This window comes from Pyrus communis, chromosome 17, assembly GCF_041283825.1.
Source record: "Pyrus communis isolate YQ-2024b chromosome 17, ASM4128382v1, whole genome shotgun sequence".
NCBI classification, from domain to species: Eukaryota; Viridiplantae; Streptophyta; class Magnoliopsida; order Rosales; family Rosaceae; genus Pyrus; species Pyrus communis.
Window position 1 is genome coordinate 22548996 of NC_142581.1, and position 25809 is coordinate 22574804.

Genomic DNA, 25809 nt, shown 5'->3' on the forward strand with positions numbered 1-25809 from the left:
TTCCCACTTAACACCATTTTAAACTTGAAATGTGTATGCTTTGTCATTGCCCAAATGAGAAAAACTTGCTTTGATCCGTAATGGATTGAAGTGTGCTTACCTTGTCATTGCCCAAATTGAGAAGAAAAACCTTGTTTAATCATCCAAGGGTATTTCTTCCTATTTTGTTGAGTCACATGCCATGTGTACAATTTGTACGACACGTGGCGTATGCCATGTATGCCTTGACACGTCAAAACTTTAATGCGTTGGGTGAACATTTGTTTTACTGAAATTTCGATGTCTACAAATGCCCCCACTTCAAGGCGCGTCGTAGACATGTGCTTGTCACGTGTAGAAGATGCGTTTTGAAGTCCCTTAATGTAGATGTCAACCCAAGGGCCGTCGAGGCTTGATCTTGAATTGGGCTGGAAATTTCTTCAAGGGCCATTGAGGCTTGATCTTGAGTTCGACTGGAAGATTTTCTGGTTTCCTCCAATCGTTGATTTTCCTTTGTGCTACTCTTGAACTGGGCAGCAGGAAATTTCTTCAAGGGCCATCGAGGCTTGATCTTGAGTTCGACTGGAAGATTTTCTGGTTTCCTCCAATCGTTGATTTTCCTTTGTGCTACTCTTGAACTGGGCAGCAGGATTCTTTTGGTCTCCCCCGAAGGTCTGAGCTTTACTCTTTTTTTCTGTTTCTTTGTTCAATCTCTCCAATTCGTATTGAAGAGGGTTAGAGGATAGCTCAGCATATGCAGTTGTTGCTTGTCTCCACATGCTTTAATGTATCATTTTCACTTGCCTTACTTGCTCCCCTTTGCAGAAGTGGTCCCTTCTCTGGAAGTGTATCAACCGTTGAAGATGACTACTCGAGAGCAACGCTAGGTAAGCAACCAGGCAATAGATTCCAGGCAGTCGGTTCCAGATCGGAAGACTGACTCCAAGTGCCGGCTGATTGCTTCTTTCACTTTGCCATGCGAGTAAGAACAAGGACAAAGGAAAAGACAAGGAAAAAGCATGATATGAGATACCTTTGCTTTCGACCTTGATGATATGAGATACCTTTGCTTTTGAAGAAACGGCGAATGGATCAGCACATGTATTTGTTGTGCTTGTCTCCACATACTTCAATCTACCGTTTCCTCCTGGGTCATCTGTACTCCAGGCATCTGGTATCTTCTTTGGGGAAGAAGAAAAAATTGAGTATTTCGAAAGGCTTTGCTGGGAGTGCGCCCTCAGAGGTGAGGAAGAGTTGGGCATTTTTTTTTTTTTAGGTCTGCCTTGCCATAAAAGATGAAGGTCGACATATATAGGGATTTCCCCATAGCAAGTGGTGGTTATGTTCTTTTACCCTTGTCGACAAACGTCTCTTCGATTTTTTAACAAGCGTCTCTTCGATTTCTGAGCGAGCGCCTCTTCGAAAAAATAGTCACGGGTGCGGCTCTGTCACCACGCTTGTTGGCAAAGGCGCGTAGTTGGGATGATAACCTTCACGTGTTTTCAACTTTGTCAGAGATCTTTTGACAAAGTTGAACGCGTTATCTGAAAAGCCGCGAAAGCGTCGCCGAACTTCACGCAGGAAAATCCGATTTTTTGAATCGGTGGTCGTGTCGCCTTGGCTTTTTATAGAGGTATCGATCACCTCCAACATGCACACTTTGAAGATCGCCCGTTTGTGAAAATCGTCTTCGGCCCTTTCTGATTTTACTCCATCCACCTTTCTCTTTTAACCTTTTGACAATGGCTAACCCGTCTAACATTTGCTTAGATTTGAGTCTCAGCAGTGATCCGAGTGCGCCGCGTCAGGTAAATGTATGGTGCCCTTCTTTCTTATCTTCTAATGGCCCTTTGACAGGTGAAGATTCTGTGATGAAGGACGCAACAACAGCTACGATAGTAGCTAGGAACTTCCTCACTCCAAAAGATAGCAGACTGCTTTCAGAACGGTCCGATGAGTTGGCCGTTCAAGAGTCCCTAACTCTCAGTGTTCAGTGCGCAGGCTCTGTGTCCAACATGGGCCAATGCCTACTTGCTCGATCCCGCCAAGTGGAATCATTGATGGCGGAGGTGGAAACTCTTAAGCAAGAGATCAAACAGCTTAATCACGAGAATAGAAGTTTGCATGTGCTTGCAAATAACTATTCGACGGGCATGAAGAGGAAGCTTGATGAGCTGCAAGAATCCAGTGGTCGAATTCAAAGTGACCGTCAAAGGCTTGCTGCTTTCTTCCAGAGGCACCTTTTTCCTGGCTCATCTAGCGTTCCACCAAGTATTGAGGCCTCTTCTTTGATGCCTCCCGCTTCTGTAGTTTTCCCAAGTAGTGGGGCTTCACGTGAACAACCTTTATGAAAGCTCCATCTTTTTTTTTTTTTTTTTTTTTTTTTTTTTGTACGCACTTGTAATTTCTCGGAGATCAATGAACATGCTTTATTTTATTTAGTGTATTGTGCTAAATACAGATAAAACATATACATCACCAAGATGTGTTATTTCCCTTTTTTTATTTTTTTTTTTATTTTGATGATGTGACTGTACTTGAAGTTTTGAAGTTTCAAGTTGCCTACGTACCCTTGGTTGAGGAGGGATCAAGTCATGACGTAGTTCAAATGAGTGATGGTTTTTTTTTTTTTTTTTTTTGATGATTTTGCCGTACACAGTTTATGCTCTTGCGGGCCAGGAGCGTTGGTTGTCGCCTTTTAGGCTCGTGCGAACGAGGAGCGTTGGTTGTTGTTTACAGTTTCAACTCGTGCAGACAAGGAGCTTTTGGTGCCGTTTGCAGTTTCAGCTCATGCAGGCAAGGAGCGTTTGGTGCCGTTTGCAGTTTCAGCTCGTGCAGGCAAGGAGCGTTTGTTGTCACCTTTTAGGCTCGTGCGAACGAGGAGCGTCGGTTGTCGCCTTTTAGGCTCGTGCGAACGAGGAGCGTTGGTTGAATTTGTCAAACGATCTTAGAGAGGCATTCCTTGCAATCTTCATAGCAAGGAGTCTTGACCGAGTGATTGAAGAAGTCTTTGGGGAAGAAATCGCGCATTGTGATGGCAACGGACGATCTTTGTGTCATAACTTCCTCATCCTCAACACTTTCATGTAGCTTTGAAGGTTGACGGTAGCTGCTTTGCCCCCTTTCCGATTGGTGAACTTGTGGAGGAGACCTATGTTTCTTGTGCATTTTCTTTGGAGTGACATAAGTCCATCCTTCAACTTCACTTGACGTGACTGACATGGTTTTGGAGCATGCCCCCAGCGGTTGAGGTGAAGATTTTGAGTTCAAAGAGCCAGAAGTGACGGTGGTATAGTTTGACTTCACCACATCATTAAGATCTAGCTCGATGATCCCTTTCTGAGCTAACTTCATGATGAGATCTTTTAGCACAAAGCACTTTTCCGTCGGATGACCAATGAAGCGGTGGAATTTACAGTACCTTGGACTGTCAGTACGGTTCATCTCTTCCGGCCGTTTGCACTCAGGTAGGTCGATCACCTTTTTGTCAAGCAAGTCTTTCAACATGGCAACCACGTCAGAGTCGGGGAATGGATATGTCTTCTCCTCAAGCTCTTTCAAAGTGCGTCTACGTATCTCTTGATCACGAAAAGCTTCGGTTTGAATCGCCTTGCCTCGTGTATGGGTTTTGACTGGAGTTGTGTTGACCGTCATTGCTTCCTTGGTGGGTTTCCACGCAGCCTTATCCACCTTGGGCCCCAAAACTTTGTCATTCTTGTAGTCGGCGATCTGTTCTTTCTTCTCATGACGGGTGATGCTTAACTCCATATCATGGGCGCGGGTGGCTAACTCCTCAAATGTTCGTGGTTTAATGCCTTGAAGGATGTAGTGTAGTCCCCACTGCATGCCTTGAACGCACATCTCAATGGCAGAGATTTCAGAAAGCCGATCTTTACAATCCAGACTTAAGGAGCGCCATCTATTTATGTAGTTGATGACAGGTTCATCTCTCCACTGTTTCGTACTGGTCAGCTCTAGCATGCTTACAGTACGACGAGTGCTGTAGAAACGGTTGAGGAATTCCCTTTCTAGCTGGTCCCAACTGTTGATAGACTCGGGTTCGAGGTCGGTGTACCAGTCAAAAGCGTTACTTTTCAGCGAACGTACGAACTGTTTGACAAGGTAGTCTCCCTCTGTCCCAGCATTGTTGCAAGTTTCAATGAAATGGGCGACATGTTGCTTCGGGTTGCCTTTTCCATCGAACTGCATGAATTTTGGGGGCTGATAACCCCTTGGCATCTTCAAAGCATCAATCTTCTTGGAGTAAGGCTTTGAGTACAGTACGGAGTCATGCGAGCTTCCTTCGTACTGTGTCTTGACAGTGCTTGCGATCATCTCCTGTAGCTGCTGGATAGAGAGAGATTCCATGAACGCCGTTGCTTGGTCTAGCTTCAGCTTCTCTTCGACTTTCTCCACTGGAGGCTCCTCTTCTTCGTCGACTTCTTTCTTTAATAGGCCAACATTTGGGTCGACTTTCACGTCGGGCAGCGCATCTAGTTGGTTGACAAGTGCGGCAATCTGCAAGTCCTTCTCTTCCACAGTCTGTGTAAGCTTTGCAATTGTTTCGCTCATTTGAGCCAGTTGTTCTTCAACAGAGGTGACGCCGATGGTCATGACTTGTGCAACCAATAGACATGACTTTCCTTCAGACATCCATAGTGCTGATGAAGAACCCCATTGGCCATTTTGGGGTGTCATCTTGTGTGCCTCAATAGCATGCTTTGGTGCCCCCATCAAGGTCAGGTGGATGACCGACTCGCGTCTTTGATGCTGCTCTTGCTTGCTTAGCAGTACCAACTTTGCAGCGGCATGTTGAGAAGTGGTTGTGGCACCAATGGATGCTCCATTTGCGGCGGAAGTGCTTATGCTTCTTCCCTTGGTGGTTGCAAAAACGACTTGTCCCTTGCTTGATGCCATTGATTTTGGAGGTGTGCTTTGGTTGTTGTCAACTCCGTAACCATGCTCCTTCAACTTCTTTTGAGTTTTGGTAAGGTCACGATCTTTGTCGTTGACGGTGTTTGAAACCTTCTTTCCAAGATTTGAAGAGGAAGCAAAGTCATGCCTAGCCTTTGACATGAGTTCGTAGGCATTTGGGTTAAAGCCTTCTTCGGTCTTCTTAGTTGGAAGAGAGCTTGGTTTCACTTTGACGCCATGTTGCGCCTCCAGACGGTTGATGAGTCCGGCGGTTTGCAAGTTTTTCTCCTCTGCAGTCTTTAGCAGCCTTGCAATTGTTTCCTTCATCTGAACCAACTGTTTTTCAATGGAGGTAGTGCCGATAGTCATGACTTGTTCTTTGTTTGAAGCCATGGACTGTGCTTAAATATCTTGAACGGAGACAGAGATGAGAGGTAGAGATGATCCCACCGGGCGTGCCAAATTTGTGAACACGAAAGATTCCTTGAAACAAGAAACCAGAATAACGTGTACAAAATAATATTTTTTTTGCTTAATGATTTTGGGGTTACGATCTCTCTAATTTGGTCCTCTGATTCGATCTCCGTAAGATGTAGATTTGTTGATCCAAGGGCCGTTGAGGCTTGATCTTGGATGAATAGTTGTAAGTTTCTTCAAGGGGCCGTCGGGGCTTGATCTTGAATGTTGATGGATGAGCGGATCTTCAAGGGCTTTTGGGCTTGATCTTGAAGAACGGTTGGTTTTCTTCAAGGGCCGTCGATGCTTGATCTTGAATGAACAGTTGGTTTTCTTCAAGGGTTTTTGGGCTTGATCTTGAAGAATAGATGTGTGGATTTGTTTGTTGATCCAAGGACCGTCGGGGCTTGATCTTGGATGAACAGTTGTTGAACGGATCAACACTTTCTTCAAGGGCCGTCGGGGCTTGATCTTGAATAATGGTTGTGTGGATTTCTTCAAGGGCTTTTGGGCTTGATCTTGAAGGTTGATGGATGAGCGGATCTTCAAGGGCTTTTGGGCTTAATCTTGAAGAACGATTGGATGTGTGGATTTGTTTGTGTTGTTGATCCAAGGGGCCGTTGGGGCTTGATCTTAGGATGAACAGTTGATGAACGGATGAACACTTTCTTCAAGGGGCCGTCGGGGCTTGATCTTGAGTTGGTGGGAGTTCTTCAAGGGCCGTTGGGGCTTGATCTTGAAGGAGGATTTGACGAAGAACGAAGAGTGCTTTCTTGATCCTTCGGAATTCTTGGGAATTTGGATGCTTGAGAGCTTTGGAGTTTCAAAGCTTCAAGGATTTGGGGAATTCTCTTCCAATTTGGGAGTAGAGAAATGTATTTGTGAATTCCTTGATGCTTGATACCTTGATGGAGAAGCCTATTTATAGGCTTTGAGAATGAATCACCACCACAAAATATTTTTTTCCTTTCCAAGCACCATTGCCTAATTTTCCCACTTAATGCAATATTGAAATTGAAGTGGTGTAACTTATGGCCTAATTTCCCACTTAATACCATTTTAAACTTGAAGTGGTCTAACTTATGGCCTAATTTCCCACTTAACACCATTTTAAACTTGAAATGTGTATGCTTTGTCATTGCCCAAATGAGAAAAACTTGCTTTGATCCGTAATGGATTGAAGTGTGCTTACCTTGTCATTGCCCAAATTGAGAAGAAAAACCTTGTTTAATCATCCAAGGGTATTTCTTCCTATTTTGTTGAGTCACATGCCATGTGTACAATTTGTACGACACGTGGCGTATGCCATGTATGCCTTGACACGTCAAAACTTTAATGCGTTGGGTGAACATTTGTTTTACTGAAATTTCGATGTCTACAGATATATAGATCTAGATTTAAATGGGTCAGTTTTAAAGATTTGGCAATGATATATAGTCAGTTTCTTCAGTCAAACTGTTGAAGGAAGAAACCGACGAGAATCCTAAAATGGGTCAGTTTTAAAGATTTGAAACTAGAAACACTTGACCACAAATTTAATGTAAAACCAAAGACAATGCAACCCTATTCTTCAATGATTGGGTGCTTAATGCATGTAAGAAGGTTTTGCAACTAGGGTTTCACAAATCAAGAACAAGGAGGAAGGTGAGGCCTTAATGCCATTTTCTCTTTTTCTCTCACTAGGAAATCTGATCTAAAACCCCCAAAGAAACAATGAACCAGCTAGGGATCTTAACCCAAAACGCTTTGGTTCGTTTTTCAACCCATAAGACACGTGTCAAGCTTCAAAAAGATCTGAAAAGATCAAGGGTGAAAAATAGACATTCGCCATAAAGTTGTCTGTTAGCGCATGTGGGCAAGTCTTAAATTGCGTGCCCAGCTTGCTGGAAATTCGTGCACACGGCTGACTAGACAACTAAGCTAGTCAGAATGAAACAGGAATGTAGACGTGAATGCACATGCATGAACAAACCTTTTGAAGTGAGATGTGTCACATCTTTGAACATTTCTTCCTAGCAGACACAACCCATAAATAGAGAAAAGCCTAAAGCTAAATTGAGCATGTGGTATAATTACAATGTTATCAAGGAAAGCCAAACCTAAAAGTCTAGACTTCACAGGTTGCAAAGCAAGGTGCAATACTAATCTTATTTTTACAAGTGAGGGTAAGCCTATGACTACTCTAGTCCTAATATGCCTTCACCAGTGAACAAAGGGAGAGAGAGAGACGAAAGGGAAAAAAGATGAGGGAGAGTTTGAGAGAGAAGAAAGTAAGGTGAGGTGGCAGAAAATGAGTGGTGATATGGAGAAATTGGGACACGGGAGGAATGGGCGTGGGCCCCGTTGGCTTACAAAAATATCAACAGAAATTAATAAAATGATGAGGGACAATTTATCCAAAATAGTAAATTTACTAGATTACCCCTCACCTTCATAATTTCATAAAATCTTCGTTGTAACTCCGAATTTGATTTTGCTTGCGTCTACACGATCGTGATGTCGAGTACTTAGAGAATACGGTAAAATAATAGCTCATACGCGTCATGAAATAACGATCAATGAAAATCAACAATCTCGCCTCTAGGGGCATTTTGGTCAATACACACATTTAAAATTAATAAAATCGTAAAATTAGGGACGGATTGTTACAAAGATTCCCCATGAGTTAGTGGGGTTGGGCCACCAAATATGTGCATTTTTTTTAGTTTTCTATTTATAAATTTATTGCATCCAACGACTAACATCTAATATGATAAAATTTAACGGTAAAAAAAAAAAAAAAAAAAAAAACCATCCAACCATCCAAATTTAAATTCAACGGCTAAAGTAAGTAAAAAAATTATTTTATGTGTTTCATATTATTTCATAATGCTCCACGAGTTTCATGATGTCGGTTAGTTATTTTTCAGTATTTATCGGCATCTAAATATTTTTAGGTTAAAATGTTCATAAAATTAAATTAAGATAGTCTACATAATTATTTTTTTAAATCTACTTTAAGAAAGATATTATCATAAATTTATTTTTTAATAATCTCAAGTTAAAAATTTAACACATAAATTTCTGAGTTAAAACATAAATTTCTAGATTAAAGCCAAATTCATAGGAATAATAACATATTTTAATAATGGTATTAATTGTAACAGTCATGTATAACTACTTTCTTTCTTTTATTCCAAACAAACCCTTAATTATGAGTTGGCAGTTGGAACAGTAATGTATGGGCCCCAAATTCAATTATTTCCAAGAAAGTCACCCTTTAAGTCAAAAGTAATATGCGACTAAAGTTTTGTTTCACTCTCCGAGCTTAATTCGAGTGGTGAATACAGAGTGAGTGAGTGTTTGTTATGAAAGAAGTTGAGACACATCTTTGAGTGTCATAACCCGCACTGTTATTAGTTCATATATTATAATATAAGTAAATTATATTTTAAATATATAATAAATTAGTCATATAATATGAATATAACGTTATTAAATAGATACATATATTTTAGCATGAATATCACATGATTAAATAAATACACAAATTATAATATAAATATTACGCGACGGTGGTTTGGTTTAAAATATTGGACAAACTTATAATTTCTTATTTTATGGGAGTCATAATTATTTTGAGTTTTCACTAGTCAAAAAATACATAAATAATCCGTAATTGAAATTTTTAACTTCTTATTTTGTTTTTTATTACAAAATTAGTAACCACTGCTAAAAAAAGTAGAAAAGAGGATCATGTTTGCTCACAACCATAAACTATGGTAAGCTTACATACACCTAATCATCTGTTACGTGTTATTTCACCGAATTCTAGTTAACTTTCCCTTAAATGTTACTTTTTCAAGTAAAAAAATTCGAATTAAGTGAAATGACACGTGACAAATATTAGGTGTATAATGAGCATACACTATAATTTATAAGTGGTGAGCAAAAATGCTACTAGTAAATCATAGAAAAATGGCAAAACCGTAAATAAATTAAGTAAAAATATTAAAAACAAACCGTAATTGGGTGCGCTTTGAAAAATAATAAATTGGGTGCGGTTTGAAAATAAAAGAAATTGAAGAAAATGGTAACAAGTGGACCAAAAACTTGAAAAAACACACGACAGAAAAAGAAAGCTTCAGGAAGAAGGGTGTGGACTTTCTGCAAATCCCGTCTGTTAAGGGGTTATCATTCAGCTTCTCAAAGAAAAGCGCAGCATTCGCACAAAAAGACTGCAGCTTTTTGCACACCGAACCAGACCCAATGACCGAAGCTCCAAGCTTGGTATCGTCTCATCCTCTTCGTCGGCTTCGGCTTTACATTTTCCGTCAGCTCCACTCTGCAACAAGCTAGAGAGAGAGAGGGAGGAGAGAGAGAGTTGAGAAGACCCAGAGGAAGAAGAAGCAGAAGGGAGCTTGGAAAAGTAGGAGAGAAGAAAAATGAGTTGATTTGGGTTTGTGGGTCGTTTTCTGATTGACTGAATAATCGAGTTTTGTTGGTGGGAGTTTGGCTATGGCTTTTCGTCTAATGTTTTGTTGCAGAGGGGGATTTTCTCGGTATGTTAATCATTGTTTATTTCCCAGCTGAATTAGATAATTTTGGTTTTGATTATTTATGTTGGTTGGTTTGCTTTAAGAAAATTGTTTTATTATTTAATTAGTAGTCGATTCTAATTTGGAGAAAATCTTGTGATAGGGTTATTTGGATGATACAATGAAAGTTGAGGTGATTTTAGGTTCTGGGTTTCTCTCAGATTTTAATATTTTTATGGGTTTGCGATTTGAATGGAGGATTTGCATTCTGGGTTTAGCTAAGATCAACAGAGAAGGAAAGGGGAGTTTATTAATTCAAATGTCGAATTGTCGGTTTCGAATGAAAAGGAAAAGGACAGGGTAAAGAATTAGTGTTGAGTGGGATCTTAACAACCCAGTTAAAAATATTACAAACAGGCATCTAGGGATTGACTATGCTTGGTTTTTTGTTCTGTCCTGTTTCTAATGACTTGGCCACTGACAATCATTTAGCAGTCAATTCATCTTTTTAGTTCATTTTCTCCAGCAACCAAGAGAAGGGTATCGAGTAGTAGAGCAGTAGAGCAGGCTTTTATTAGCTGGCCTCTTTGCTATGGATTTTGGGTTGATTTTGGTTCGTTTATTAGTAGTAGAGCAGGCTTTCTGCTATTATACATCTGCTTAGAGCAGTTGGTTGTTTGCTTTGAAGAATATTGATTCACTAAAACACCTAATTTGGTATATATCTCCCATTCAATTTGATTTGATGGAAATCTGATGCGCAGAAAAGTACGAGGAAAGAAGCAGCCAACATGGAGGGTCTTTTCCTTGAAGGAACTGCACGCAGCAACAAACAATTTTAATTATGACAACAAACTTGGAGAGGGGGGATTTGGAAGTGTTTACTGGGGTCAGCTCTGGGATGGATCACAAGTAATCACTAACTTTTTCAGTTTATGTTTATATTTTTAATCTTATCTCTGTTGGTTACTTAGTTAACTTTAACAGTATATAATTATCAATCTTGGTAATTTTGTCTTTTTGTGAAAGAACAGAGATTAGGCATTGTTCTTGATTTATAAAAACGTCCATAATGGAAAAGGGTACTGTTGGTTGAGTTTTAGTTTCGATGGCTGAAGTCCCATTTAGTATATTTACTGTTTAATCCATTAAATTTATAGATTTTGGAAATGTAATTTTATTTCTTATATTGCTTGATTTAGAGGAAATTTAAGGTTCTTTGGCATTCTGGAGTAATTCAATTTCTGAATTGGTATTATTATGAATTTAGAAGGATGACATATAGCTGGCTTATGTGGTTAAGTATAATTTCATGACGTTTTAGTGCTAGGTTTAGATCAAATGTTTGGATTAGGCCTAATGAAGGGACCAATTCAGTGTTCAAGAGCTTGTAGATATAACAGAATTCGTAGAAATGTACTCTCATCTTTGAAAAACGATAGACGTGACCAATTTTTCTCTATAGGAGGATGACATAGGTATAGGGATGTCAAGATTTGGACTCTTTTCTTGTAAGGACAAAACACTCATATACTCTATCTATGAACCACTGATATGATCTTCTTAATAAATATTGATTTGTAAACTGTGAAAGTTCGAGTTAGGTTTTTCTTTTTGTAACAACCAACAACATCTGAAAACTGCCCAGTTAAGGTCCTCTTTTGTGTGGGTGAGTTTATTAGGGAATAGGATTTTCTTTCCTCTCTCTCAAGCCCCACTCTTGATTTTCGGAGTTTCTGTTTTACGTTTTTTTAATGGTTTATTGATAAAATATAAGGATTTGCCTTTGCAAAGAAACTGTCGGTGCATTTGAAATATAGTGAAAAGATTAGGTTGTGAAAGAGAAGACTACTAGGGAAGTACAGGAGTTATGGTGCTGATTAGTCCTCAAAACAAGTGAAACCATTATTGCTGTTGTGCAAAATGTTTGCATGATACTTCAAGGATCTTCCTTATATTCAGCCGGTAGAATCTACCCTCTGAGAATATAATACGGAGATAGTATTTATACATGTACCATGGGTGGGGTACTATGCCTATCCAATTTCATTGTCATTAGCCGATGAGCGCTAATGCTGCAAACTCTTAAGGTTGACTAATAGCTGCTTACAATGAGGCATGCTTGATGTATGTTGATAATGATTTTTCAAATCATTATCTTCTACCCATCAGTGTCACTTTCCAATTGAGAACCACATCAACAGTTCCAATATTTGGGTATATTAGATATACATACTGTTAGCTAAAAGGTGACAAAGTGCACAAGGCTTCTGCCAATGCCGGGTCTGGGAGAGCAGGGCATATGCTGCCTTCAGCCATATTATATCTAGAGAGGCTATATCTGCGGTTTGCACCTGCAGCACCTGCATCTACCAGATTGCTTGGTTCAAGCCATTCCACCGTCATGATGATCTAGCTATCTGAGAGAGAACATGTCTTTAAAAAATTATATCATGTGCACAATTACTAAAGTCCATTACTCTTTCTGAAAAAATCATGCAAATGATAAATCTAAGCCAGTTTAATTCCATGTAGAATTAGTTAGAGTCACTCTAATATTTACTATGTCCGACTCTATGCTAAAGATTAAGTATTGACTCTATTGAGTAGGTGAAGATACCCTGCCTTCAAAAACCAAAGATTTGAAATCAAAGCTTTTATTATGCCTAAAAAATATTAAATATAGGAGAAAGGGAAGCCTTTCTTTGTCCTGATTTTCTTTATGACTAGAATCAAATAAGTCTTTCATTAGATGTTTCTTTACCATCTCGAGTCAGCCTTCAGAAGCAGTTGATAATTTTTTTTTGGTTTGAGTCTCTGAAGTGGTGAATGCATAGCATCGCCAGCCAGGTTGTTCTAAAAGCAGTTGATAATGTTTTTTGTTTGTTTGTCTCTTAACTGGCGAACGCATAGCATCTTGTCTAGAGCCAGCCAGGTTGTTGTAAAAGCAATTTCCTCAAAAGACCACCTTAACAATTTTCTCAGGCATTAAACTTTTGTACACTTACAATTTTGTGGTATGCTTGATTGACTTTCCCTAAATTTGTTCTTAGCTAGATCATAATCAGTGCAATTGCTTATAATGTTTACCAACGTGTATGCAGATTGCAGTTAAAAGGTTAAAAGTCTGGAGTGACAAAGCAGACATGGAGTTTGCTGTTGAGGTTGAGATCCTGGGACGAGTTCGACACAAGAATCTGCTCAGTTTACGCGGCTATTGTGCAGAAGGGCAAGAGCGTTTAATTGTATATGACTACATGCCAAATTTGAGCTTGCTTTCCCACCTTCATGGCCAGCACTCAGCTGAATGCCTTCTTGATTGGACCCGGCGGATGAATATTGCAATTGGGTCTGCTGAAGGAGTTGCGTAAGTGCCGAACCCAAGTTTTTCCTTTCTTTAACTGTAAAAGCTGTTTCTCCTCTCTCTGCAATTCTCTCTCATATTAATGTTTTAACTTGATTTATCCAGCTATCTTCACCATCATGCAACCCCACATATAATCCATAGAGACATCAAAGCTAGCAATGTGTTGGTGGATTCAGATTTCCAGGCTCAAGTTGCTGATTTTGGTTTTGCCAGGCTAATCCCCGATGGTGCTACACATGTGACCACAAGAGTTAAAGGTACCCTCGGCTACCTTGCACCTGAATATGCTATGTTAGGGAAAGCATCAGAGAGTTGTGATGTCTACAGCTTTGGCATTCTCCTGCTCGAGCTTGCTAGTGGCAAGAAACCCATTGAAAAAGTGGGTAAAGGAATGAAACGTACGGTTACTGATTGGGCACTGCCATTGGCCTGTGAGAGGAAGTTTGATGAAATAGCGGACCCCAAACTCAATGGAAAGTATTTAGAGGATGAGCTGAAAAGAGTTGTCTTTGTGGCTCTACTATGTGCTCATAGTCGGCCTGAGAGAAGACCGACTATGCTAGAGGTGGTAGATCTTCTGAAGGGAGAATCGAAAGAGAAGTTAGCCCAACTAGAGAATGACGAACTATTTAAAACTCCCCAGGTTGCAGAATATAATGAGGGGAATGATGGGGCAACAGCAGCTGAAGGGGAGAGCTCAGATTTTATCTCAGAGGAGAAAGACGAAAAAAAGGATTTGAAAGAGGAGGCTGTGCCTGAGATTGCTCATAATGGCTGAGATAGTGTGAAAAACATGTAGATAGATGTGGGTTTGGATTTAAGCTTAAGATGAGGTTGAACTGGCTGTCAATTTGTAAGAATTGCCGGGGATTATAGCTGCCTTTTCATCTACAAGCATTGGTTTCGTGTTTTCGTGAGTGCCGTGTTATCCTTTCACCCTTTTCTTTCGGTTTGGTTTGAACATCTCAATGAGACGATAACTGTTTTAGTGTTTATTGGCCGTCATTTTTCATCAGTCACTACATCTCTATTTGTTTGGCAACCTGGTGCAGTAATACACAACAGGAATTATTATTTTTCGTTGATCCTGAGTTCTTATCTATGTTATCAATTTGCTGTTTTACATTAGTAGTGATTCCCTTCCTCGCTCAGGAAGGTAAGAAGGAAAGGCATAAAGCAAGTACTGTGAAAAGCCCAATATTATCAAGGGGCTTATGCTAGTTGTTCTTATAAAGAAGGAAGGACGCGTGGATTTATATGCCCATGTCTTCTCGTTGTTTGCTTGCTTACCATCATCCATATGGTGGCTATATGTAAAAAATATGCATTCATTACGAAGGTTCTCTACCTTAGTAAGGGTAGGTGGTACATGTTGTAGGGACCTTGCCAAACTCGTCATACAAAATCTCGTCATTTTGAGCGGGTTTTTGCTTATGTACAGCAAGGGCCAGGGCCATATTTACCATCCATTAGAATTGTGTATGTAATAAGTGGGGGGGCTTATTTTTAGCTCTGCCCTTTGGAATTCAATGTCGATCTCACTTTATTTCCTGTAACTCAAAAATCATCACTTTACTTCTTGAAACTCAAAATTCATTCCACTTTACTATGTTTTCATTTCTTCGGTCAAATTCGCTCCATTTTGATCCCACTTTGACTCCTGCAACTTGATTTTGATCCGTCTTTGACCTCTGAAACTCAAAAATCATCATTTTACTCCATGAAACTCAAAACTTACTTCACATTGCTGTTAATTCCGTTCAAAAGCCATCAAATATACTTACATGGATTAAAAAAAATGCATATGTAAAAAAAAGAGGAATATAGTAAAATGGTGAACCAAAACCCAAAAGGAGGAGAACAACTTCTTGGCATCGTTTATGCTGCCACTACTGACCCCATCTCGCCGTGAGGACTCCCCCCTCTCTTGCTCACTATCAACCCAGCCTCTCCCTCTCACTCTTTCTCTAAGATTGATTTGCTATCAGTGGAATTGGAGCAAATTCCATTATGTGGGTCTGAATTGGTGCACCAAGCTAAGACTTATTTTGAGCTACTCGATTTTGACCCACTTTGACACCTGTAACTCAAAAGTCATCATTTTATTCCCTAAAACTTAATATTTATTCCACTTTACCATGTTTCTGTTCTATCAAATAACCGTTAAAGTTGTTGACGTGGATGGGTTAAATATAATATCATAGGCTTATTTTTAGCTACGCCCCTTGAAACTCGATTTTGATCCCATTTTGCTCCTTGAAACTTACAAGTTGTCATTTATTAAGAATTGGGTTTTTTTTTTTTTTTTTTTTGGGTTGATGTGCTTGAGATGCAGAGATCTGGAAAGAATAAAATAAAGGGTTATTTAGATACAGACCCTTACAACTCTTATTTCCTAGACAAAAACCCACCAAGTTATAAACATCTTAACAAAACCCAATTTTAAAAATGACTACCAAGTATAGAAGTAATTGACCTATTATTACAAAATATTTACAATTTGTACCACAATATTTAAAATAAAATCAATAAATGTTATTACTCACCTTAATTACAATAAAAAATATAATTATTGCACAGGCAACCGAATGGGACCAAACCCTTTGTCAGGCTATTGTTCTCTTGTTTTGTTCCCTAAAAGTCATAGAGTAAGACATCAATTTCTCAATAAGATCAAATCTTTTTTTGATTACATGATGGAGACTCCTCTGAAAAACATTGGCGCGCGTGTAAACGAGTTGCTCTACCTAACTGAGCTATAGCCCTTGTGATACATATTTTATCATGTAGATAATTTTTATTACCCCTAACACACACATATATACTTCAAATGTATATATTACTATCACAAGTTTAATATATATATATATATATATATATGTACACATATATAGTTTACCTATATATATATATAGGGAACTGTTATTAGTACTCCACAAATCTCATTCTACACTCCTCACAAGTGTTTTTTTCTTTCTAATTATAGAAAGTCTGAAGTGCAAAATGAGATTTTTGGAGTGGCAATAACAATTTCCTATATATATATATATATATAATATACTATATGTTCACATATATATATATATATATATATACACACATACATACATACATACATATACATGCACAATACTACATATACGATCAAACATATTAAACTAATTAATCTACCTATATTCAAATTTATGATGAGCAAATAACATATATTTTGTAGGTAATTTATTTTCCATGTATTATTACATATATTTGGCACATTTTATTGTTATAAGATATATGTACAAATAATAGGTAAATTAATCTTGAATAAAATACAATTGCTTTATTTTGCAAGTAAATTAATTTTGAATCAAATAACATTTCTGCATTATGTAGGTATTTTATTTTGTATGTATCATCATATATACTGGGCACATTTTATTATTATATGTACAAATAATAGGTAAACTAGTATTGAATAAAATAATAACATTTTTTTATGTAGGTATATTATTCTGCATATATTTGGGTTTGCTTTATTATGTAGGTAAATTATTTTGCATGAAGTTTTATGTATATCATGCATGTTTTTGTTGCTGTTATATATATGTGTGTGTGTGTGAAATAACTTAACCACATTTATATGTAAAATATAATTTTATTGACTTAACTAAGCATGTATTACTACATTTATTAGGCATGTTTTATTGTTATTATATATTATGCAATGAATTTATTTTTTTTTTTTTTTTGTAAAATCATTAATTCTCCCTTACTGACACACCCCGACCGAGATCAGGGAGTGCTGGCCGTCACACAAAGGTGACGTAGCCATGTGCACGTGCGGAAGCTAATAGAACAGTAATAAAAAGGTACGAATAATTAAAAACTAGCATACAAAGTTCTAGAACAGGTGCTAGGGAGATACAAATTCAGAGCGAGACTATAGCAGTCCAAAAGAAAAGTTGCGATAAAAGTACACCCGAAGGTGACCCTACGCTGGTGAGTATCTGTCAGAAAAGCCGGAAGAATCCTCTGGGAGACCACCGAAACTGCTACTCAACTAAAACCTGGAGGGGCGCAAAACAAAAGCGTGAGTGGGCAAAAACAAATCTTTCTAAATCCATTTATAAAATACTTTCTAACCCCTCGCCGTAAAACCTGTATACTTCCCAGAAAATATATACACATAAGTATAGATATGTTAATCCTGCTCGATTACATGTCATGTACTCAAAAATGTGCCATGCCGATATCTCATAATGATATGCAAGTGCTCCGGTATAATCATATCAATCTCATGTAATCTGGCAGCCGGAGTCACCTAACGTGACCTGTACGGCTGCGTATAGAGCTCAAATCTCAATCTCAATATCTAAACCTGCCCACGAGTCGGAACCACCTAAAGTGGTCTGTACGACAGGCCTGGGTGTAAATAAGTGCTACGATCACGTGAAGACTGGGCGAATAATCGCGGGTCACCTACGAGTCGGAACCACCTAAAGTGGTCTGTACGACAAGCCTGGGCACCTACCTTGAATCCAAGGTGAGCATAAGGTGCGGGAGGTGAACATCACGTGAAGGACTGTGCCCTGGCCACGGGCGGGAGCACTAACACCGGGGGTGCAGGTTATGAGCTCTCTAACTATCTCAACCCGCTACTGAAACATAAACGTGAATAACGCTTACCTGGCACTTACCTGTGCGTCCACATCACCCAGAATGCATATGTATTTATATGCCACTACTAATGCATGTGATGATGCATAAACGATAATAGTAACATACATGGCATAAAACAATCAACTCTTTTTATCTACTTTCTGGGAATATAAATGTATATAGGTATATACGGAAAACAAAAGCCCACTCACTGGTATGTGGAAGGGTCGTAGCCCCCCTGCCTCGAGTGACCACGCTCGTCCTCGGGGTACGTGTCACCTATATGCGAAATAACTATAAAAACGTTAACTTTAAAGCACATAACCAACTTCTCGTAATAACTTCTCATACATTGCTCAAAATGGACAAATGAATATACCAACGTGCTCTACACAACCTCAGGATCACAACCATATTTTTAAAATAATTTTTGGACCTCTCACGCGCCCCCATGCGCCAGAATAGGCACGGACCCACGCGCCCCCACGCGTGGCCACGTGCCATGCACACTGACGGTGTCAACTGACGCCGTCAGGAATATTCCGTTAAACTGACGGAATATTCCGTTAAACTTAACCCTTGCCGTTAGGAATATTCCGTTAAACTTAACGGAATATTCCTGCTTCTTCTCCGATCAGTCCCCGACGCCGGCGCCGTCGCCGTCGCCGTCGCCGGAAAACCTGCAAATCACGATTTCTCGCTCGTTTTTCCACCTTTTTCCACGTTTCTTGCACCAAAATCAACCCTAGAGCTAGTAGAACATGTCCCAACAAGTTTTAAGGCCTAAAATTAAGAGATTATACCTGTCCAAATCTCCAAAACTCGGCCAACTCCACATCCAACGATCCTGACGTCCAAATTCACCCAACGAGCTACTCCCAAGCTCCTGAAAAGGGTATGGCTGAGCTTGCCTCGACCTCACGAGCTCAAATGTGTCCTTGGTTTCCTCGATTTGCAAAGGTTTGAGGGTTCTTGGTGTGTGTCCGTACACTTACAGAAGGAAGAAGAAGAAAGAAGGGAGAGAGAGAGACACGGGACAGAGACAGAGGGAGAGGGAGAGTGAGTCAGTGTGTGTGTGGCCCTACACTTGCCAACACCACACAAAACTACCAAAACACCACGAAAACCAACTAGGGGCAGAATTGTAATTTCACACGTACGTTCTAATAATCCCGGGACGGGATGTCACACTTACAATTTGTATGGAATTAATTGTGTAAATCAAAAATTCAAATAGGGGTGTTTTGGGCATCGAAATTTTTTAAATGTGTAAAGTCAAATATAATTAATGAATTTTGCTGATGCTGAATCTAGTCAATGAGTTTTATTCCAGTAAAAAACTTATGTCAAGTTTTATCTGGAGTCGAGTCCGGGTTGTGGTGGGGGCTCGGGGCGAGATGTGATAATTTGGTATCAGAGCTTAACCCTGGATGCGTGTGTGCCGACGAGGACGTCGGGCCCTTGAGGGGGGGTGGATTGTAAGATCCCACATCGCCCAAGGGAGTGATCCTTTATGTATATTCCCATCCCTACCTAGCACGAGGCCTTTTGGGAGCTTACTGGCTTCGGGTTCCCATCCCTACCTTGAGGGTGGTGGATTATTTTTCTTTTTTTAAGCAATCTAACATTTTAAAATTTTAATAGTAGGTGCACTATTTGAATCAATTTTTTTTTTTTTTTTTTTTGTAGGTAAATTATTTTGCATGAATTTTACATATATTAGGCATATATATATATATATATATATATATATATATATGTGTGTGTGTGTGGTGTGAAATAATTTACCTACATTAATATATAAAATATAATTTTATTGATTTAATTAAGCATGTATAATAACATATATTAGACATGTTTTATGTTATTATATATTAGGCAATGCATTTATAGCATTAATGTTTTTTTTTAGTAAAATCATTAATTCTCCCTTACCATCCATTCGCATGACATTAATTATGTACATCAAACATTCAAATAGGGTTTATAAAAAAAAAATCAAATAGGGGTATTTTAGGCATCCAAATTTTTTTTAATGTGTGAAGTCAAACACAATTAATGAATTTGCTGATGTGGAATCTAGTCAATGGGTTTTATTCAAGAAAAAAACTTATGTCGGGTTTTATGTAGAGAATTAAATTTTAGGGGCTAAAGTCATATTCTCAATAATATATATGAACTAAATATGCAGTCATTAAAGACATGTTTTAAATTCCCATTGCCTGGCACTAGTCGATGAAAATGCGGGGCATCGATGACATTTGTTTTGGATTGAATTTAGAAACCAATCAATTGCCAAGCTATGTGCATAAAATGATATGAGCAGTATCACGTATGAAGTATAATTCACTAAAGAAACCAATTCAAGTCATCATGTGACCTAGAAGAAAAGCAAAAATTATCATCGAATATAGAGAAAAAAAAATGAAAAACACATCCTTCTCGTACAACTCAGTTTGAACATTTCTTCTAGTCTTTGCTCGAGTTTCCTTCACTATCTTAAAAACCACATGTTGGAATTCCAAAGTTTTTACGAAAACTACCAAGAGAAATTTTTGACAACAGATTTGCAAACCTAATTCAATTATATTGGTTAGTAAACTTTATTACTGCAGCAATAAAATGTAATTTAAGAAGAATAATTACAGTGAAAAGCTTCTTTGTAGGCATTATTGGACTGATAATTACATAAAAATTCTTTAGCTTTCGGTGCATATAAGAGTTGTGGAATGCCTCGTAACTATAAAACAGAAAATGTCAAACGCACATTTACATTATTCCCCCGCCCCCAACTCCAACATTGTACGATGATTCGCCTTCGCATACATATAAGTTCTATTGGAAGTTGTTTGATTTCTAAATTCAATCTAAAATAAATATCATCGTTGTCCCACATTTTCATCGACTAGCCCCAAGCAGTGGGAATATAAAACATCTATATGATTACTGCATATTTAATTCACATATATTAAAACTGAACATATATATGAAAAGGAAAAGAATAAAGACTACTAATTTATGATCAAATATATTACTTTAGTGGTGGAGTTGCTCTAAAGGAGTTAGGTCATGAAACTGTTGCGTCAAATTTTAAAAAATAATAATTAAAATCATTAACATAAAGATTGTGACTATTTACAAGAAAGGATAAGCTAGGAAGATTAAATATGTAAACTAATTATGCAGTAATGATTACCCTATTTAAAAAGTTAAACATAATTGTTCTGTGTGAAATGACGAATTGTATTGACCCATTAATGGGATTCAAGTTCTAATAAGTAGCTGGTAGCTCTTGCGTCAACCGCAAGAATAACCGTTTCTCCCAATAAGATAACAATAGGGGCAAATAGAGTTTAATCCTTGGATTAGATCAGCTTTTGATAAAAACCTGGTATAAGATTAAAAATTTAAATTAGTCCTTTTGACTGGATGTCCACCTCAGATTTAACATTAAAACTCCTATTTTATTGGTTTTAATGTTTTTATGTGTATTTTAGTTCCTAAAATACCCCACAATTAAATATATGTTGAAAATACTAGTGGGTAATGAATGCCCACAGTATTGAATACCTGCCACAACATTGAAAACATTGCCAAAGGGTTGAAAACCTTGGCAGAATATTGATATGTGGAGATTATATTGTCAAAGATGTGTGCTTGGAGTTGCTCTATAAATAGAGCACTCCGTATGCTTTGAAGAGAGAGCACAGAGAAAAAGAGACGAGGGAAGAGAAAGAGAGGAAGAGGAGAGGAGAGAATAAATAGAGTTATCTTTGTACTCTTATTATTCCAATTATAATGAAAGCACCACTACTGCCCGAGGACGTACTCCAGTCACACTGACTATAGAGGAACCTCGTAAAATTTGTGTCTTGTTTTATTTATTCCACTGTACACACATCGTCTATTTTACAACACGTTATCAGCACGAAAAGCTCTTATGTCAGTGGAAAGCACAACGCCATAAATCCGGTGAAGCACTATCCACCTCTCACCTCAGTCATCTAAAATCTCACAGAATAAAAGGTATGTCCATTTTTCGTCTCTCCCACTGCGCCAGAAGCGCCCCACCGAATTCCGGTGAAAATTGAAATTTACGACCTGAAGTCGTCACGAGATGAGAAAACTCGTACTTGACAACTGGTTTACAGAGATCCAGAAGAATCTCATCAGACTTGGAAACCCATATCACGTTGTTTTCGACGGATCTCGAGAACTCCCATGAATACTTGGTTGTTTGAGATGGTGATGGCAAGAATGAATCCACACAGGCCTCCCTCTCTTGTGCCTCCATCAACCCCACTGTCATCTATGTCTCTGTAAGGAAGTTCTTGCTTAACGATGCCATGTTCCCTGGATCATGCAAGAACAACGCCAATCTCTAGTAGCCTTTTGGATTGAATTGAATTTGAGCAATCTCCATAACTACCCAGCTGGCCTTGTGTTTCGAGACTGGCAGAGACAGAGAAAGAAGAAAAATAATAGAAAAGGGGGATTGATGGAATGGCAAGGCACATGTGAAGAAGAAAAAAAGGGATGTTGACTGCAACATAAGAAAAATATATATATAAAAAAAAGGATCAGAATGGTGCATGACACTATTTAGTCAAAATGATATAAATGGTTTCTGTTGGTGCATGGCACCATGCTACAGAAATAAGAAAAGTAAGGTTTGAATAAGTGCTGACAAAAAGAAAGAAAAATAATAAATAAAAGGAGGTATGATACTTCTGGTTATTTATGTGAATTGGTGTTGGTTTAAAACACTTTCACAAGTTCTATTTACTTTAAAGCAATTTATTTATCATGGACGGTTTTACCGCCGACTGCTTTAAGTTTTGATTTATGTGAATGGTGCTGAATTAAAGCCCTTGTCACAAGCTTTATTTACTTAAATGCAATTTATTCATTATGGCTGGAATTACCGCCTATTGCTGTAATTTATTTATTGTATTTTTTTTTGTTACGATTAGTACATACTGGACCCGAAGTTCCTTGATCAGATCAGAACTTGCAGTTTCTTGATCCTCATCATATAAAAATGATTGGACCTGAAGTTCCATCAAACAAAAAGATCGGGCATGAAGTCCTTTGATCCTCAAGATCAGGACATGAAGTTCCTTGATAAGTACCTTAAGTTTGAAGTGCCAAACTGCCTCAACTTAATTGGAATAAAAGCCATAAGAGACTCAGTCTACAGACTATTAAATAAGGATCAGAAGTTCCTTATGTCCATACTCAAAAATGATTTAGCAGAAGCATTTATTAAGCGGATGAAATTGATTACCCGCGTTCTGCTGATGAAAATGAAATTGCCAAATTTTCTACATAGGACATGTCATTTTACATGATGAATTATTGATTTGGTTGAGACTTGTTGACAACCATCAATATTTCTCAGTACAACTCGTGTTTGGGAACCAGCCAAACATTATACATTTACGAGTTTTTGGTTGTGTTATCTATGTGTCTATTGCACTATCACAACATATTGAAATGAAGCGTCATTGCGGATTAGGCATTGATGTTGAACATCATCTATCATTCAATATTTAAAACCCTTAACTGGGGATATATTTACCACGTGGTTTGCGGACTGTCATTTTGATAAGACAATTTTCCCGCCGTTAGGGGGAGAAAATAACTTCGTTTCAGAATAACGATGAACAAATATCATTCCAGAAGAATGATGAGAAAAAATCGTTCCAGAAGAACGAAGAGAATTTGTCTTATTTTGATTCATGAAGCAATCAATATACAAATGAAGTGAGAATAATTGAATGATGCATTTAATGATGCAACGAAAGTGATGAAATCACATATACTTGCTGTAAATGTGCCTACAAGAACTAATGTCCCTGTTGGACAAAATAATATGGCAGCAAATGATTTATCTGTTGCACGCCTGAAGCGTGGCAGCCCCTAAGACTCAAAAGGTTCAGTCCTTAGAAAAAAGAAGGATATGGCACTACTGAACTATTGCATTCTCGAAGCATAACTGTCACATACCAGATGCATGACAGTTGCCGCAAGGATACTTGTCCCGAAAAGGTCAATCCGCGGACATGGGAATATTGATGTCTCATGCATGAAGCATGATAGACGTATAGGTTCCAATGACTTAACTCCCGGAAGTGGAGATTAAAATTCAAGCTCTATAACGCTCAAAAGGAGGTTATGATCCGCATTCTCTAAATTACGACTATCCTGGAAGAGATAGTGTAATGCCCTTGAAGAGGCAATGGATATCCCAAAAGAAATGAAAAGCTTTTATGCATGCGCATGCACATGAGAATATGGGATAAAAGATTGATGATAACCAATGGTAATTTTGGTTTTTACAAGTAGCTACTAAATTCATCAATGAGCTGTGGTGATATTGAGTCCCGTTCTTTTTCCATCAACAAAATTATGGGCCAAAAATGGAGAAAGGCAAATTCCATTATAATTTTGTAAGAACGTAGAAAAATAGACCTATATACTTGGATACAATACAAATAGCCAAAAGATGTTGAACCTAAAAGGTTACATATGGGCATTTGTAATACTGTGAAATACACTCACATGATATGACACAAGGTTGTAAAGGAGTTCATATGAATGGAGAATTATATATAAAGGGTTATGAGTCGCCCACATAATATCTCTATAAATAAATCCCTCAAATATACATGGAAGCAAATTGCTCTGTATAAATTTTAAAGGAAAATGTGTCATGAAATGTAGAAAATCCCTGAAGGATTCAAATTGCTTGAAGAAAGCCCCGGAAGGGTAAAGCATGAAATATGTACTCAATACCAATAGATGGTATAAATTGCCTTAGTAAGTACTTCCATTATGGTATTGTTGCAACATACCAAAATCTCTTGCAAGAGTTGATGATATTAAATTGAGACTCCTGAAGAGTCAAGAAAGATTATAAAGTGTTGAGAGAAATATTGTCTCGAACTGCAGAATCGAACAATATGCCAACACGAATCTTATCCATGATGTTTACGACATTAAAGAATCATATGGATTGAAGATTATGAGTTAAATACTCAAATGATTTAGACACTGAGAATAATCATTTATCTTCGCGAGGGGTAAAGATAAATTGATATTTGGTCCAGAAGTACCACATCTTAGTGAAATATATGCTTTATTGTATTTAACACAATACACTGAATGAAATAAAGCTTATATATTAATATCTCCGAGAAATTACAGACACATGAGTTAAAACAAACAAAAGGGAACCTACATAAAGGTTGCTCATGTGAAGCCTCAGTACTCGGAAGTACCCCAGAAGGGGAAGACACCAGAAGTTGATTATTTGGAGTCTCAATACTTGGTGAAACTCCAGACAGCTAAGACAATGGATGTCTTTGGAATAAAGACTCGAACCCCCGATTGTCATTTTGAGTCCGACCTTCGGATTCCAGTAGCTGGTCGAGCTTTCTTTTCATGCTCGTAGAGTAATTATTTGCAAGCATGTGTAACACTTTATTCTCATGCTTGAGCCCTCTAATCTCTTGTTTAAGACTTGCCACCTCAGCCATTAATGATTCAACTTGGTGAGTTCGAGCAAGTAAGCGCTGACCCATATTGGATACAGAGCCCGCACATTGAACACTGAGAGCCAATGAGTCTTGAACGGCCGCCTCATCAGACCAGTTTGAAAGGATTCTGTTGTCCTTTGGAGTGAGAAGATTCTTGGCTACCACTGTAGCAGTTATGTTATCCTTCATCACAGAGTCCCCAACCGTAAGAGGACCATTAGAAGATGAGAAGGACGGGCGCCATATGTTATCCTGACGCTGCTCGTCTGTATCAATCCTGAGACTCAAATTTAAGCAAATGTTAGATGGGCAAGCCATTTTCAGAAATGATGAAGGAAGTCAGATAAAATCTCAGAAGTGCAAGAAAGGGAAATTTTTGCAGGCAACAATTTTCTGA

General features: G+C 38.3%; 1 protein-coding gene across 1 annotated transcript; it reads left to right on the forward strand.

Moving 5' to 3' along the window:
• The first annotated feature begins 9395 nt into the window (after window positions 1-9395).
• LOC137707539 (PTI1-like tyrosine-protein kinase At3g15890) lies at window positions 9396-14318 on the forward strand. The gene is made up of 4 exons (XM_068446425.2): window positions 9396-9890; window positions 10631-10778; window positions 12971-13233; window positions 13336-14318. Exons 1-4 carry the CDS (start codon window positions 9847-9849, stop codon window positions 14009-14011), a joined length of 1131 nt encoding a protein of 376 aa, XP_068302526.2. The 5' UTR covers window positions 9396-9846; the 3' UTR covers window positions 14012-14318.
• The last annotated feature ends 11491 nt before the right edge of the window (window positions 14319-25809 follow it).

What these genes read in the sequence shown, in the direction of transcription:
- LOC137707539 (XM_068446425.2), top strand. Translation starts at nt 9,847, where the DNA reads ATGGCTTTTCGTCTAATGTTTTGTTGCAGAGGGGGATTTTCTCG. An exon ending in TGCAGAGGGGGATTTTCTCG is followed by an intron (nt 9,891 to 10,630) that starts GTATGTTAATCA and finishes TCTGATGCGCAG; the next exon opens with AAAAGTACGAGGAAAGAAGC. An exon ending in GGGTCTGCTGAAGGAGTTGC is followed by an intron (nt 13,234 to 13,335) that starts GTAAGTGCCGAA and finishes TGATTTATCCAG; the next exon opens with CTATCTTCACCATCATGCAA.